We start from the raw sequence: 18,508 nt of genomic DNA on the forward strand, positions 1-18,508 counted from the left end.
GTAGACTGTCGGTGACCATGAAAATGTTTACTGAAAAGAATGAACTGCTAAAGATATCAACAGTGTGTGTGTGTTTGTGTGTGTGTGTGTGTGTGTGTGTGTGCGTGCGTGTGTGTGTGTGTATGTGCATGCCTGCGTGTGTGTGTGTGTGTGTGTGCGTGTGTGTGCATGCTTTGTGCGCGCATGTGAAACGCTGTGTAACAAGTCAAACAAATGCCAAAATCAAAATCAAAACTATGACCCCAAACAGCTTTATTCTGTCTCTATTATCTTCAAACGTAAACTTCCTATCTGGCTTCAAAAAGACCCCCCCCCCCCTTCCCCTCCACCCAACCCTCTTTTACAGACCTCTCCCATCAAACCTGTTTTGAGCTGGTGTGTGTACGTGTGCACAGTCACTATCTGCAGATCTGAATACACGGGGAGGTTCCATAAAAGTAGATCCTTATTTTTGCAGTGCCCAAAATAGCAGACACAGAGAGAGAACCCCTATAAATCTAGCTAAAGAAGACCTCACTGGAATTCATTGCTCATTTTGTGCAAATTTAAAACATAATATTTATGCTTAAGGGCGATACAGACAAGTATAGTTAGTATCTAGTTCCCTTGCTAACATAATTTACTACTAAAGGCTTTGCTGCCAGGAACATCTTTCTGCAGAGTCTGGCTTTCCAAATTGGGATCCCCATGGTGACGGGGGCAACAGTGTGTGTGTGTGTGTGTGTGTGTGTGTGTGTGTGTGTGTGTGTGTGTGTGTGTGTGTGTGTGTGTGTGTGTGTGTGTGTGTGTGTGTGTGTGTGTGTGTGTGTGTGTGTGTGTGTGTGTGGAGAGAGGACACACTGACTCACACAGCGGTCAAGAGTTTAAAGCCTCTGGAAACCTGGTTCTAAAATAGTACAAATCAATACATGATATCAAAGTTGGGCGTCTCGATAAGCTTTTATAAAAATTGGATGGATGGTTTGACAGGACTGTGTGGGCGTGGCCTTATCAAGCGGCGTCCATGGCAACAGTCATTGTTTTTATAGAACGTTCGGGGCAGAGAACTGCTGTGATTGGTTCAAAATACTGACTGTGTCATGAGAACCAGAGCATAGCCCATAGCCTCATTTAGACCGAATTTCTGTAAAGTTTATTTTTTAATTTTTAATTTTTTTCATACAGGTAAATCCCATTGAGACCGAAGACTCTTTTACAAGGGAGACCTGTTTTCCTTTCCCACGTTTACCATTCACACACACATTCATACACCGATAGCAGCAGGCTAACTATCGACATTTTATCAAATTAAAATGGCAATATCTTTCATTTGGATTGTTAAATGCATATTTGCCTAACTCTTTTCAGATGCTTTGCTATCATGCAACTAACTCCCCAATACATAGTTAGAAGTATATTGTGGATTTGAATTTGCAGGGGCTTTAACATAATTTACTACTAAAGGCCTTGGTGCCAGGAACATCCTTTTGCTGTGTCTGGATCCCCATGGTGACAGGGGGAAAGAGGACACACTGACTCATCAAGTGGTCAGTGTTTAAAGACAGCGAAAGACAGTTCTAAATAAAATATGGTGACACTTAGAAAGTTAGAACACCACTCTGTCATTCCATTCTGTCACCATGACCCCCACAGAACAGGAAGTCACCGTTGCCATGAGGAAGAGAGTCTCATTTCCCGGGCCAAAAGATACTATTGCAGCTTCCTTTAAAGCCCTGACGTCACCCGCCCGCTACGGTCCATGCTAACCTTAGCTTGACCTTTTATCTCTGTTTCCCTTTCCCCCCGTATTATTTTTACTTGGAGTGAGTCATTGTGACGGATGTTGCCAGTTGCAAAAACTAAATACTGGTATCCTGAGCGACTGCCTTGAAGAACTCTTGTCAACTCTCCCCGAGGTTTCTCAATTTTTTTTTTTAAATCCCGATAAAGGGTTTTTTACTGGGATTTTTTTCTCAGCCGAGCTAAGGGTCTAAGGGCAGAGGGTGTCATACTGTATGGAATGTAAAGCCCACTGAAGCAAATGTCTATTTGTGATATTGGGCTGCACAAATAAACAAAACAAAACAATTCAATTCACTACTACAGGTCCAGTTTGCACAACTCAAATATTTAAGTTAGAAAAACAAATTTATTAAACTGACCATGGATCTAAAAATGCCGATGGTGGGCAGCAGGCTTTGTTGGTAAAGTTGCTAAGGAATGGTTGGGGACTGGAGACACATTTGCAGCGACAGATACCTTAAAAAAAATCATACAAGACTTTAATTGAAACTATCTTGTGAATCTATTCCTATGTTAATGCTAATATTTAACATATGTTACATTTTAAATCAAGTTGGCATGTAAACATCGCTGATATCCTTGTTTGAAAATGTCCGCTACTCCCTAATCTTTTGATTGACACCTCACTTGAGCCAATAGGAGCCTCAAGGGGGATAATATAAAATAGTTACCAAAGTTAGCCAAAGTTACAACTGTGCATTAAAAGAGCTGCTTGATGTTTATATGTAATACAATCAAGGACAATTATGATTTACAGTTGCAAAGGAATGGTTGCTGACTAAAGGCACATTTCCACTGACAGAAAACCAAGACAAAATAATTTACTTGAACTATCTTGTCAGGCTATTCTATTCCATGTTCCAAGTCAAATGCCACCACAGTTGAATGGGTTTCCTTGATAGCTACATGCTAGTATAAATTTATTATTAGGGGCTGTATTTGGGCGTTTCCATCGATCTATCAAGTAATCAGATAACTTAATGACTTTATTGCTAATTTACCGTTCAAAGATGCCAACTAACTGATCCAAAAGTAAGATTAGTTTTCTGTGCACAGCGTTTTCTTGGCTCACAGATATGTTATGCAACACTACATGGTATCCGATTCAGTCAGTGTTATCAAGTTCCCTTTTAATCAAGGCGGCAGTGAACACACAAAGAGGAGGTGCTTATGACCTACCTTTACCATTGTACAGACAGGTGGCGGACACAGTGAAATACAAAGCCTACTCCCTCTTAGTTGGTACCGTGTCAAACAGGTGTAGTTTCGAAGCAGTATTTTATAGTGTACTGTAGTGTAGGTTTTTTTGATTACTTTTGTATCATAAGCTTGTTCTTGTGGCTAATATATTGTGTGTCCTACAATGTCCTACCTTACTAACAGTAACAATGCTCCCGTTGTGCACTGGAAGTTATGATTGAAACCAGACACAGAATTTTAAAGACACAAGACGGATCATAAGAAGTATATATAGAGAGAGAGAGAGAGAGAGAGAGAGAGAGAGAGAGAGAGAGAGAGGGAAAAGAGTGGGCGGCAAGCAGAAGGCTGCAGGAGTGGCAATAAGACCATCCCTGTAATGGTTTACAACACTGTGTGGATTTACTCTTTTGAGAAATGCTTTTGGGAACTCGCACCTGATATTTTGCAATGAAAAATTATCTACTTTTTATCCTACAGGACTGCCCAAGTTTCGTAACTGTAGTGTCCTTAATTCAACTCTGTGAGTGACTGAAAAGTGCAACTAAGACCGATGACTTCTAACTTAACTTACTTATGTGCAAATAATAAGTTGACTGATACTAAAAAAAATATTTGGCAACTGTTTTGAGAATTAAATAATAATTACTAACCCTCAGTTGAATTAGAACAGTTAAACTGGAAGTCTCAAAACTAACTTTTGGTTTGGGGTTAACCGTTAAATGCAAAAATGGTCTATACCAAGTTGATGCAATGTAATTGAGCAGTTTTTCAAATAATGTGAACGTAGCCATTCCCTCTTACCGTTAAACAATTAAAAAAATTCATCAGGACACATCTCATTCTTACATCTGAGAACATACTGACAAAGCAGCGAAATATGAGCAATACTGGCAAAAAACACAAAAGATTATCTTGTTCAAAAAATGCACGAGTAGGAGCCGCCCTTTGAGTTGGGAAGGTCTATTGATTGTTCTAGATATGGGTCTGGATTTCCAGGTTAGCAAAATATGAGAAATACTGACAATAAAAATAATCTTGTTCAAAAAAATGCAATAAAAACTGTCATGCTCGACCTTCAACAACTATAACTCTTTATTATTTGCGCCGCAGACTTCTGAGGGAAATTTCCATTGGAATGAGAAATGGCTACAAGTATAGAGCACCACATGGAGGTTAATATTTACATAGGCTGGGAATGGATGGAGCTGAACAAATACAGCTAATAGCAAAGCGTGCGTTGTGCTGCCCTGGGAACAGTCACTTATTCAGTTTCCCTTGTTACTGTTTGGAGGGACACACACACACACACACACACACACACACACACACACACACACACACACACACACACACACACACACACACACTGAGTTAACGTCAATGACTGACCTGAGTTTACTTTACACTGATGAAGGGGTGAAAGAGTTTGCACGTGTAGAATTGTTATTTTTTCTTTTTCTTTTTTTTTATCGTTCCTATTGCCCCGTGGGCCAGTGTGACTTTTAAAGTTAAAGGGGGAGTCAATGATTCTGGAAAAAGCTTGTTATCAAAATCACTTTAGTCAAAATCAGTGAATATCTCCTCAGGATCCGCTACCTGTCTGTACTATGTGTGTGCACTGAAAAAAATTCTGGTGGTAATACACAGTCTAGCCTCTGTAAACGGGTAAACAAAGAGGTTTTTCAAACAAAGCGGGCCCACTGTAGCTAGTAACATGTCTGTTTAGATGGCCTAGGCTGTGTATTATAATTATAACACAGTACGGATAGGTAGCGGATCATGAGGAGATATATAATATGATATTCACTGATTTTTAACAAAAAGTGATTCTGACACCAAGAAACGTTCTCCAGAATCGCTGACTCCACCGTTAAGCACCGCTGCTGATACATTTGGATTCATTTTCAGTGCGCAGCAAAGTGTGACAGCGCCCCTGAATCTCTGGGACAGGATATTATCAAAACCCTGATACGCATGAGAGTGTGTGTCGCCCTCACAGCCCGGCCTACGTATCTAATACAACTACACAGTGGCAGACAGTGACACAGCATTTCTTTCTAGTCTCATGATGAATTTCTTTATCATATATTTTATTTCTATTCATATTTTTCCTTCGCTTTTCTACTGTGTATTTTAATCTTGACCCCTGTATAGCACCTTGAGTGGCCTTGTGTCTGAAATTGTGCTACATAAATAAACTTGCTTTGCTTTACCACATAGCATGTTGTGTTGAAACTAGAACAGTCACCTGACAGTCAGGCACGTTGCCCTCGAGATCAACTTGGGACAAAATCAGGAATTTGAAAATGAATTTTGTTCTCGCTTGAATTAAAAACCAACTCAAATTTAATTGAACCAAAGCCTTCTACAGGGCATTACAAACAAGCTGTAGCTTCTCCATGGCAAGAAGGCGCTGAACAGAATTTGCAATGCAGTGTATAATAGGGTTGTCTGTGTAAAAATGGACATGACAGGCATGCAAAGTGGAAAAAATATTATTGATATTGGACGTTTTCGATCCCCAGGAACCATTTCATAGTTGTAGGAACTTAAGTCTAAAAACATTGAAGAAGCGCAACGCAGGAACAGCAAACTATTTTATTTTAGCTTTTTTTTTAATGTGTATTATGTATTTTAATCTTGCCCCTGTAAAGCACTTTGAGTGGCCTAGTGTCTGAATTGTGCTATACAGATAAACCTGCCTTGCAGTGACCCAAGTGCACATTAACTGGACGATATCAGGAGCAGGTGCTGGCTACCACCATTTTTTAAAACCACTGTATGTAAACTTCCTCCGTCTTCCTTTAAAGTCAGTTACAGCCATATCACTCCCTCCCTATAGATAGTGAAAAGCACATGTCCCAGAACTGAACCTTGTGGGACCCCCTTAATGTCACCACATGTCCTGCAGTTGAAAAAAACAAGTTTGACAAACTCCAGAATAATTGGAATTGTCAACAAAGAGTCAAGCCTTAGGACCCGACACATGGACAGAGGAAAGATCAAGGAGTCTTTATTTCATTTTATGTACGGGAAACATATGGTGTACGGTATGTCCCACATCTGAACCAAATCTAATGTATCATCTCAAAACTATTTTAAGCTGGGAGGGAAAAAGGACGTGGGCAGAATTCCCATAGAAGCTTTTGCTCTTTAGAATCCACTTACTACAGCCCCGGAAAAAATTAAGAGACCTTCAATCTTCATCTCTACATTACTTATTGAAAATGCTCTAAAAGACAATATTTTGTATTGTGAATTTGGTAGAAATGTTGTCAGTAGTTTATGTTATAAAACCAAAATGTTAATTCTACTCAAACATATGCCTATAAAGAGTAAAACAAGAGAGACTGAACATTTGGAGTGGTGTCTTAAATTTTTTCCAGCGCTGTATGTCCTCCTTGTGTGTTCACTTTTTAATTTTCACTTGATTAATAGTGGAAAGTTTATTATAGTGATGGAAAAAAAATGGTGGCAATGTGTTGATAAACTACAACCTGATGATGCCAACAGCTGGAGATACTTTAAAATGGGAACATTTTGCTTCTGCCGAGAGTTCTTCTGCATTCCTTCGGGAATTCAGATTGATGAATTGTCAATCACACAAATGGAAAAAAAGCCAGACCAGAGTTTTTTCCTGCGTAGAGAAATATTTTGCCAATATCCAGTGCCAAAGGAAAAATATATCCAGGGCCAAAAATGATACAAATTCGGAATAAAAATAGCTATTCAAAAGGGTCTCTAAATGTGTTTCTAGCTCAGCCCAAATCAACTCCATATTTCTTGCAGTTTCTGTGACGTGGTTTGGAGGAATTGGAATTGACAATGCATAGAATGTGGGGAAAAAAGCATATGTGCCAAAGGATACATTCCTTGAATTTTGTATTGTAAAGAATATGCAGGAGCCGATATTTCTCGACAAAACAGACAACATTGTTTGAACTTTTTCTCTACCGGCCTTCATATACTTTGAATAGCAAAATAATTGAGTATGACGTACAATGGCTAGTTTAAAAAATATAAGGAAAAATGTCAAGAAGACTCCACAAAATCTCCATTCATAAACTATAATACACAATTCGCACTTTGTAACTGCATGTTCTTAATTGCTATTAAGCTTTACTTACTTTTTTTAACTTATTTACTTACTTACTTACTTACTTACTTAGATTATTTGTGTGGTGTAAATATACCCAAGGTGGTTATTAAATATTGTACCATGCAACCGAAATACCTGACCACCACACCACCTAGCTGTTTGGTGTTTTTTTCTGAAAGGACGGTCAAACTACAGCAACATATAGTCAACAGAAAATCCAGCTGAATCCGTCAGGTGACACACACACACACACACACACACACACACACACACACACACACACACACACACACACACACACACACACACACACACACACACACACACACACACACACACACACACACACACACACACACACACACACACACACACACACACACACACACACACACGTAAAGTTTGTGGCTACATTTGCAATTTAAATAAACATTTACAAAGTATCCCCGCAGGTCTTAAATAGCCTTAGCAGTGGATGTGTGCCAGTGTGTGTTTTTGCTGTTCTGTGGCTTAAATAGCAACAGAGAGATGGTTCCTTTCTATTAGCTAATTGAAGCCCTCTTTCACAAATAACTCTACTTCTGGTAAGTCAATTTGAAAAGGGCCAATATTGCATTAACATCGTATAAGGAAGACAGAACGTGCGTCAAATACATTCAAATATTTGAAGTGTGTAAAAGAAGCACAGTTAAAAGTGGAGTCAGTGATTCTGGAGAACGCTTGTTGTCAAAATATATTTTTCCTCATGATCTGGTACTGTGTGTGTGCTGAAAAGATTCTGGAGTAAATACACAGCCTAAGCTCTGTAAACTAGTATGTAAACAAAAGGGGGCCCAACGTATGCCTGTTTACAGAACCTAGGCTGTGTATATACACTTGGCAGGTAGTGGATTGTGAGGAGATATTCACAATTTTGACATGAAGTGATTTTGTCAACAAGCGTTCTCCAGAATCGCTGACTCCACCGTTAACACATATAAAAGGAAGATTTCTTCTTCTATGGAAAGAATGTCAGTAGTACTCACGGTGATAACAGCTTTGTTAAGGCAGAGGGAACCACGGCAACCGTACTCCGTCTCGTCCTGGGACTTGTAGTAGCTCAGCGTGTTGTTCTTCAGGACAACCCAACGGTCCTGCCAGCCATGGATGTAGTTTGTCCACTGGAAAACAGAAACAGTGTCATCAATATCAGTGTATGCTCAGGAACAAGACAATTGAAAACACCTCTACTGTGTAATGAAATATGATACATAAATCTCATCTTCTTAAACATCAACTAAACGTTCCATAATCATTCTCAGCACTGTTATTCTGAAGGTTATTACAGGAGGATTTGTTCATATGTTGTTGATTGTCTGATTTATGAGACATTTTGTTCTTGAAAACATGACATGACATGATTTATATAATGAAAGAAATGTGTTCTGTAAAAATGTTGGACACTAATATACACAAACATAATTGTTTTAATGTAAGTAATTAACGGGCAAAGTTTCATGATGGTATCTATAAATGAAAAATGTGGCCCTATTCACTGGCAGTGTTTCGCCTTGAGGATTGTTAGAGTAGTTTTCCATTTGTCTGGTAATTCAGTTCACTACAAACATAAGATGTATTGTCTAACCTGAGACACACTTCTGGGAAAGCCTAAATTAGGACACCCCTTTTATTTTATTTAAAGCCCAGACTCAATAATCCTCAGTAGACCTATGGACACGTAGGGGAGGGGGGGTTATTATGATAGAACAGGTGAGCTTTCCTGGATGTGTGGATCTTTCGCTAATCTCACAATATGCTAACGTTAGCGGGTCAGCGGGGCAATCTGTTTACGGCCCAACCAGTGTACAGTGGGATTACCGTAACTCCACATTAGCTCGCCACCTGCTTAACTAATTAAAACCGTGGCCGGTATGTCCAAAACAAAAGTCTTGCCCAAGTGAGTACAGCAGGGCAATGAGGGCATATGTTCCAGTAGGTTACTAAGGTTCAGTGTTTCACCTACATTCATTCTAGCTTAAAGAACTACTTCACCGGTGGGAATATGAAGATGTATTGAACTCTGAGATCTTGTGTTGTATAAATGTGCAAACATTCTTGAAAATCGGTTCATTTTAGCCCAAGAAAAGGCAGAAAGAGTGTTTTATGGTCTCACTGTCTAACCCTACATTTTACTAGTGTGACATCACAATAGTAAACATGCAGGGTTAGGATTAACAGGACAGCTGGGCCAAGGGAAGACTGAGGGAAGACAGAGGGAAGAAAAACCTCATTCATTATATTATAATAGCGATTTAATAATGATAGAACGCCGGTTCCGTATGGGTGAAGTAGTCCTTTAATGTTGTGCCCCGCTGTAAGGCTGACTGATGGGGCAGGTTATGAGTAAGAGGTAAGGTAATTTAGATAAAGCTAGAAGGAAACTGGGTGAGGGGACGGCTAGTTGTTTTCATATGGTTATAATAGTTGTTAAAATGATGTCTGCCAACATAACATAACACTATATCCTAGCCAGGGCGCAATTGCAAACGCTCAAAACACCCTAGTGCCACCGAATGCCCCGTTGCTATGTCTCAATCATATAGGTGAAAACACTGAGGTCACTAAGTTCAGCAGCTGACTTAACTGTCTGTTTGTTTACCCAAGAAAAATAGAACAATCAATAGCTTGCAGTGTTGCCACATGTACACACACAGTGCAAGTTAACGTGCACTAACTGTAGTTAGTTAGTTGTAGTTAACTTGTAACTTGTATATTGCATATTTTCATGTTTCTTTCTTGGCATTCAGTCTGTGGAAAATAAAGGAAGAATGTCACTGTATGACTGAGAACATGTTTCGTATTGTGCATATGACAATAAACACGTTGCATCTTGTTTGGTAGTCCAAACTGTGCCTTGCATATGCGTGTATTGTGAAAGCATTATCGGCTGCAGTATCACTGGACATTTGCCAATCACGCTCACACCATTGGCTGCTGTACCCACATTGTTACCAACGTAGACATGGCATAGGAATGTGCTGTAGCGGACTGTCCTGCTTTAACCTTTGAAATTAGCCCCTCGGTTGATCAGTGGATGATGGGACACTTTTAAGTGTAACACCATAACACCTGTAATAAGATTTCAATAGAGCCAGAATATATAAAAAAGCATGAAAAAGTCAAATAAAATAGGTACATTTTTTAAATTAAATCAGTAAAAATATAAAAAATAAAGTATGGATTCTACCTGTTAGTACATTTGTTTTTAATTATCTAGATGTCAGCAAAATAAGTTTTTAAATATAAAATTGTTTCTAGATCATGGGTGACCCCCCTAGGAGATTTGGTCCCCCCCCCCCCTCATGTTGACTCCATGGTTACGGCTTTGCCCTTAATCTTAATTTGCAGACTAGGAGCAGCAATGTGGAAATGTTGACACACAGTGCAGGATTTTTGGGAAAACCCTCCCACTACTTTGAGACATGCCAAGATATGTCATAGCATACCACAGTCCCAGATTGCCTCATATAACCTTGATATGTAGCCTTGATGTGTAGACAGGTGCCTCCCTGACAGTTATGCCCGCAGGCAAGTTGGCAGTGACATTGACTGATTGCAGAAAAACTTGGCAAACATTCAAAAATAACAAAACAGTGACTTACCTTACTGAGGACTCCGTTCAGGTCCACGATACCAACCAGGTTCGCGGGCTCTTCTTTGGGCTCAATATCTTCCTCCGACCCGGACGAGTTCCAGCTCTGATTATCTGACATCTTTAATATCGTTTTAAGGTATTTTGGCTAAAGATTTTACAAGCAAAACCACGTAAACTTTGACGCTCAGGTGACGTTCAAAAGTTGACGTATTTAGCTGAGCTGTCAAGCAAAAATTAGGAGCAACAGTTCACTGAATCATTGATTGCTGTAATTTTATAATATCGACGAGTTCCCGAGGAGGACATACAGTTTAAAAACAGCTTTGACAGTCACAGGATCGATATAAAAATCTATTTTTAGCTAGAAAAATAGCTTGACTGACACTGCGGTGAAAAAATATCCAGGTAAACGTTGGCTAAATCCGTTACGTTGCTGTCAAATCTCGTTTTTCCTCGGCGTACGTTGGGTCCAAAAAAGCAGCGACTAGAGGCAAAAATAAAGCCGAAATGTAGATAAATGTGTTCGAATAAGCCTTTTCTGCTAATAGTAATCCGTTGGAGAGTTTCAGAGAGACGCAGTGAGTGTTGTTGTCTCCCTATGCTGAGTGATGACAGCTCTCCAGCTCAACGCCATGTTCAAACTGACGTCTCGGTGCTTCTTCTCCGCGGTGTGAGTGAGCGGAGTGTGAGCAAAGCTCGTGTGTGTGCTGCGCAGAAGCCCATGCGCAGAAGACAAGGGGCGCTGGCTGGCTGTGCTGACGTCACCAAATCCAATGAAGTAGGCTCCTCCCTCCCCCTCTGCTTGTGTTTCTCGCTGTCTATCTATGCTGAAAATAGACAGACAAGGGGGGAGTGTAAGAAAATAGAACAGCAGCAGTAGGATTTTAAAAAAAAAGTGTTACAAGTGTGATGCGCCAGATTACTGTAGGTGAAACCGTTGACCTAATTTAGTTTGGGAGAAAAAAAAATCCCTATTTGTTTATCTTTGTGATGTAGGGTCAGTGTGTGTATGCATATAGATAATATTGATAAGTACTGTATGTGGAGGAGGTATACGGGCATAGGCCTATATCTATATTTATAAATATAAATGTTACACTGTATACATTTTTTTATTAAATAAATTATTGCAGTATCTTTGCAATAGTGTTCTTGCTAGGATGTAGGTCATCATATGGCTGTATGGCCATATAATGAGATGTATTTGGACTGAGGTAGGCTATATTTGTGCATATGTTATAGGCTACATGTATGTTTGTTGGTCTTTATTTATAAATGAAAATTGTACACAAGGTTTGCACCCTTAACTTGGGATAAAATAATAAAAATAATAATAATTGGTAAATAAATAAATAAATAAAGTATGATGCTTACTGCAGATGGTGCCATTAGCCTAAAGCAAAAGTTGTATAAATTTTAACTTTCTTATTTATGTTAACCGCCCTAAAGACCTTGGTTAAATCTTCCTCTATGAGAATAAACATTCAAAACTAAGTAAACAACAATCAAAAGTGCCAAGAGTTTGGCACTTAAAAAGTCCGCTAATCTGTTTAATCAAGATAGTGTTGGCAAGGTTTGATCACATTTTACTGACAGTGTTATTGGCAACACAAGCCGAGAGCCCAAAACAATCTTCCTCACACATTGACTCTAATGCATTTAAACTCTGATTGCTTCATTTATCAGTCTATCCAGATCAAATCAAATCAAGATTATTCAAATAAAGCACATTTAAGAACAACTGGAGTTAACAAAAGTGCTGTACAACTTTTTTTTATGTGTGGTATAAAATGTGAAGAATTAAACCTGCAGTGTGTAGAATTTTGGGTTTTATTTCCTAGCAGATTTTGTAGAAAGTAATTATAATACCCATAAGTACATTTAATTTCGTGCATATAGCTGAAATTTTTTTTTATTATTATTATTTTTTCCCTCAGAAAGGGTCTCATATATGTTCATATTTCTGCATATTTTGGACCAAAGCCTAGTGCCGCCATCTTGAAAGTGTCATAGTTGGAATGTCATCAGGTGCATCGTTTAAAATTTAGAATTGTTCTTGTCCTTGAAGGCCACTGTAGCTTCTGTTATTATTATAAAGGGTTGGGGTTACCCAGGGAGTGTTGCATTCTAGAACTTTGTAGAACTTTCTTGATGATGTCATATTACACACTGCACCTTTAAATTATAAACATGTTTTTCTTGTCCACAAAACAGTTGCATACAATGTCTCATCCCATGGAAAACTAACTGTATACTATATTGTTACAGAGTGTAACATCACTTGTCTTCCTTGGGCTACACACTGAGGGTTTATTTTGGCCAATTTAATCATGATGACATTGAACACCTCCTCTTTACAATGAGGAGCTGTGGAACCCAAGAAGCACCTTTGGGAGTCGCCATAGTAACTTTAACAACCAGCTCCTAACTGCAGCCAGGATCAGCACTAACAATAGCACACACACACACACACACACACACACACACACACACACACGCACGCACACACACACGCACACACACACACACACACACACACACACACACACACACACACACACACACACACACACACACACACACATTCGCTTACACATGTATGTGGCCTTTCCATAGGAACGTTAACATACATTTGTGAGGTCAGTTTATAGCATGTTGTCATTAACATGGCAAAGGCAAATATACTATTTATATACAGCTCTAGTTTTACTATTTACAGGCATAATATATATATTATATGGTTTTATAATATAAACTACTGACGACATTTCTACCAAATTCCAATACATTTTCTGTCATTAAGAGCATTTTCAATAAGTTATGTAGAGATGAAGATTTAAGAAAAATCCAGACTGGTCTCTTAATTTTTTTCCGGAGCTGTATATCCATGTTCATGTGTTTGTTTAAGGCCACTAGGCACTCGTAAATCAGAAGAAAATACAACTTTATTGTTTACAAAAATGACAAACCTATGTTTTCTTTTCTACAATATTATTATATATTTTTATTCAATCACCAATCCTTGTATCTAGGGTCGTAAACATGTAGTCGATGTCAAGTGGAAAAAAAACTGCCAGGGGTTCCCACGGAAATAATTCAAATTTGAAAGCACATGTCCCTCCTCTGTAATTTATAGAATACGGAAAAGGAAAGTTAGTGTGTTTTTGTTGTCATCATCGAAATTGATGGGCAACCAGCAAGCAAGCAAAGCATACTATGAAACATATGGGATGTACTTTTAAATGTATTTTCATATCTGTATTTGTTTTCTATTTTTCATTTTCTCCCTTTCTTTTTTTGTAATGGTAGAGATGATAGAATTATAAAGCAGTACAACATAGGACCGGTAATAATTTATGATGTAAATTTCTTAGGTTTGGTTATTTTTAGTTAGAAAGTATTTTACTGTGGTTTAATGCTTTAAAATATTTAGAGTGACATAACATATTCATACATAAAGAATGTTCGGTCTGTCTCTCTCTCTCTCTTTCTCTCTCTCTCTCTCCCTCTTTCTCTCTCCCTCTCTCTCTCCCACTCCTTTCCTTCTTGACATTAGCCTGTACTTATGTCAACGTTGTGAGTCATGTGATAATCCTTGTGCGAATTAGCGGATACACACACACACACGCACACGCACACACACACACACACACACACACACACACACACACACACACACACACACACACACACACACACACACACACACACACACACACACAGTTGCTTACAGGATGCTATGTCATGGGATTCATTGAGCCTGATACAGTCTCATGAAGTCATAAGACCTGATGATGAATACACCACAAGACTTCTGTTAGCCGCGCACTCTCCTCCATTAAAAGGAAAAGTGTGAGGATGTTGGGATACATAGCAGGAAACTGAAATGCCAGGCATTTTCATAGCTCCGTAAACAGGTTTCTGAAAGCAGTAGCCACCACAATACAGTCACTAATCCACACAGTAACTATAGTGCAGTACGCTACCAGTCATACCTTTGGAGACATTGGTATAAGTGCCTTTTATAATTATTCGGAATGTTTTTATTCTTATTTATGTGTGTGTTGTCTATTTTTTGTATTGTATGTCTTTTAAATGGACCTTGAGTCTAATACTAAATGTTGATGATGATAATATACTTGAGAGAAGATGTTCGCAAGAATTGAATAAGTCTTTTCTGGCAATATTGTCTTTTTTGGTGGTCTGATGGTCTTATTTTACGGCTTTAAAGGAGCATTGTGCAGAATTTATTGGCATTTTTAAAAACAGACTTGGTAGAAATTAAATATAACATTCATTAATATGTTTGAATTAGTGTATAAAAATGCTTAAAAATAAAAGTAGTTTTTTATTTTATTTCCTTAGAATGAGCCTTTTATATCTACATAGGAGCGGGGCACTCTCCACGGAGCATAAGAAGTGAGTTTTTCCTATAATAAAGCCTTATATAAAAGGCTGCTGTTTCTCAATAGGACCATATGTTGACCTTCTAGTTGCTTTGGGAAGTAGAAACACGACCTGTAGACCTTGCCTGTGCAAATATAATGTAAATCCAACCAATAGGTGTACAATTACATGGGCTTGACTTGTTACTTCCTCTTTCAGGGCAGCCAACTTTTTGTTTAACCTGTATGGCTTTATTGTTATGAATTGAATGAGTTTGGCAGTTAAAGTTAAAAAGTATGACCATCCATTTCAAGAAGAGAACATCTTAAAGTTGTTAAAAAAATATATGTTCATGTTTTTTTTTCTAGCCAGAGTAGGGGTATCTCAAAATGTGGGAGGTTTGGTTCCCGCACTATGCTGTATAGAAGTATTATATTTAATTTCATTTAACCTTTATTTATACCCGAGAGATCAATTTAGGGGTGACCCTCCATTTGCAATGATGTCGAGTCAAACAAATGCAAAGCAAAAACAACAATACCTACACAATATACAATGCAAATACATCAAACACACAACGAGCTGATACAAATAAAAAACTATTCAAACATTTACACAGAGTTGTAGAATGGCTGGAATTTAAATGAAATGTGTGAAAGTACAATATAGCCTAAGTAAAACAGTTACAGGTAGAGTTTGGCAGTTTGGATATATAATTGGTGGAACAAGACAGGGCCCCTATTTCTCAAACTAAACTTGTGAAATCAGTTCTTGTTTAGCCCTGCAGCCAATCCCAGTTTCGTTTCACATTGCGCCAGTTTCGTGTCTCTGAAAATCCAACAGTAACTCGAATACATGGTGATATCCTATACTGTGTTGGGTGACGAGCTAGTGTCTAACCTGTTGTTGTTTGAATGGATAGTAGGTTTTTTCCTAAGCAGTTGATTTAATCATGAGGACTTGGAAACTGCCCCTGTGACTTAGTGGACTGGATGGGTGATTCATTTAGTGGCCAGGAGTCAAGAGGCATGACTCAGAGGCACACGGCTCATCAACGGTAATGTGATTAAAACGCGTCCTCTGTCCAGACCAATGTTCCTCGTGTGGGTCACCCGCTCTGAATGGGCAAGAGGGAAGATGGTTTATTCAACTTTATATTGTTGTTGTATAGGCCTTTAGATAGCCTAACCCTAAAGTCCTGTTCCATATTTTTCAATTGCTTTTCTAATGTCTATTCTATACTTGATGTATTTTAATCTTGATGTATTTCATGCCCCCTGTAAAGCACTTTGAATGACCTTGTGTCTGAATTGTGCTATAGAAATACACTTGCCGTGCCTTGCCTTTACACTTTCACAATAGCAGAAGTCACTACTTGATGTTGTATGGCTGTAGCAATTGTAGTTTCATTACTGCAGAAAGCTAGTTGTCAAAATCACATCCAATTGTTTGTTAATACACAGCCTAGGCTCTGTAAACGGGCATTTTGGTATACAGTGATCCCCTACAGAGCATAGGATGTGTATTAACGCACAACTTCTTAATCAGTGCACAAAAGTAAAGACAGGTATTGGATCGTGAGGAGATATTCACTGATTTGGACAAAAAAGTGATTTTGACAACAAGCGTTCTCTAGAATCACTGACTCCACCTTTAAGGCAGAATCTAATGGGGATCTTACTAAACTAACTAAATTAAACTCTGTGGTGTATATAAACATGTTTTAAACTGGCAACATCTAGAATTGATGACTCCACCTTTTCATTGCTCCACCTTAGAAAAAAAAGTGATTTTGACAACAAGCGTTCTCTAGAATCACTGACTGCACCGATAAGTTGTGGAGTGCTCTAAGGACATGTCTAAGTGTATTTTACAGCAGCTGCATGTGGACGTGCCAGTGCAGCAGTAGGCCTAGTATCAGGGAGGACCATAGATAGTAGGAAGACACAGGCTGAGGAAGAGTCTTGCACCAGTAACCTGAAGGAAAGGGTTGCTCTGCCCTCTGCTGGCTGCCCGTGATATTACACTGTAAAAACGAAAAAGTTAGAAAAACTCAAATTTTTAAGGCTAATGTCTGAACTAGATTTTGACTTCTAAAGTTTAAAGAATAACAGCCTACATATGAGCCAACTAATTATCTTTGGTTGAGATAACTTATCATGAAAATGTAGACTTTGTACGAAGAGTTTTTTTTTTCTTAACCTTTATTTATACAGGTAAATCCCATTGAGACCACAGACTCTTTTGCAAGGGAGACCTGTTTTCGTTTCCCACGTTACCATTCACACACATTCATACATCGATAGCAGCAGGCTAACTATCGACATTCACACGAGGCAAGGTGGGTGAAGTGTCTTGCCCAAGGACACAACAACCATGACACAGGTGGCAGGGCAGGGATCGAACCTCTAACCCTTTGATCATCGGCCGACCCGCTCTACCAACTGAGCCACAGTCGCCCCAGTTGCATATAGTTTTGAACAGAAGTAACAATTAGATATTTTTTTATACAAAGGATACATAGTTTCATTACATACACATGATTAGTGATCTCAAGAAAAGATAATCAGTTGGCTCAAATTTTAGTTCTCTCAAAATTAAAAAATGTTGTTTAAACAGTTGCCTTTCTGAGTTTTCGTAACCTTTAAAATTGTACAGTGTAGATTTAGGTTTTTGTGTGTGTGTGTGTGTGTGTGTGTGTGTGTGTGTAAGTGTGTGAGGGTTTCATCTCATCAAGGTGCAACAGCTGTGACACATAATCCCGACACCATGACAACAACCACCACTAGACGTCTTGGAAAACGTTGCCAGGAGACGGAGAGGACGTATTAAACACACGCACGCACGCACGCACGCACGCACGCACGCACACACACACACACACACACACACACACACACACACACACACACACACACACACACACACACACACACACACACACACACACACACACCATGTCACCACGTATTAAAGTGTTTACAGGTTGCATATGTCAGTAGCTTCTTTGCACAACAACAAATGCCCCGCAGGATGATAGCAAAGCAACTTGGAAACCCCCCCGTGTGTGTACGCTGTTATAGTTAAAGCACTCGTAGTGGAGTCTTTTTATTTTGGTGCTATCTATGATTTTACCTTTGTTATTTCAGGCATTTTTAAAATAGAGTTACATGGTAAAAGCTTACAGTCATTCCTGTAAAAGGGCCACAGGGGAGAAAAAATAATTGAAACATATGCCTATAAATAGTAAAACGAAAGACACTGGACATTAGGAGTGGTCTCTTAATTATTTCCAGAGCTGTAGAAAAAAAGAAAGAATAGAAAGAGTGATTGAATACAGAGGGAATACTGCCCTCTCTTGGATGAGGCCTGTACACACAGTTTAAATATTTATCTTGTCCAACCTT

General features: G+C 38.8%; 1 protein-coding gene across 4 annotated transcripts in view; it reads right to left on the minus strand.

The window, feature by feature from the left end:
* Window positions 1–11,368, minus strand: part of LOC307265245 (ceramide transfer protein-like) — a 35,182-nt gene extending 23,814 nt beyond the window's left edge. For all 4 annotated transcript variants that reach the window (XM_080046897.1, XM_080046896.1, XM_080046895.1 and 1 more), the window contains exons 1-2: window positions 10,723–11,368; window positions 8,107–8,241 (exon numbers count right to left, since the gene is read on the minus strand). In XM_080046897.1, the coding sequence (XP_079903023.1) occupies window positions 8,107–8,241; window positions 10,723–10,833 (246 nt within the window). In that variant the 5' untranslated portion in view covers window positions 10,834–11,368. The remainder of the gene's footprint in view (window positions 1–8,106; window positions 8,242–10,722) is intronic.
* Window positions 11,369–18,508: the final 7,140 nt, after the last annotated feature.

This window comes from Ammodytes marinus (assembly GCF_949987685.1).
Source record: "Ammodytes marinus genome assembly, chromosome: 18".
NCBI classification, from domain to species: Eukaryota; Metazoa; Chordata; class Actinopteri; order Uranoscopiformes; family Ammodytidae; genus Ammodytes; species Ammodytes marinus.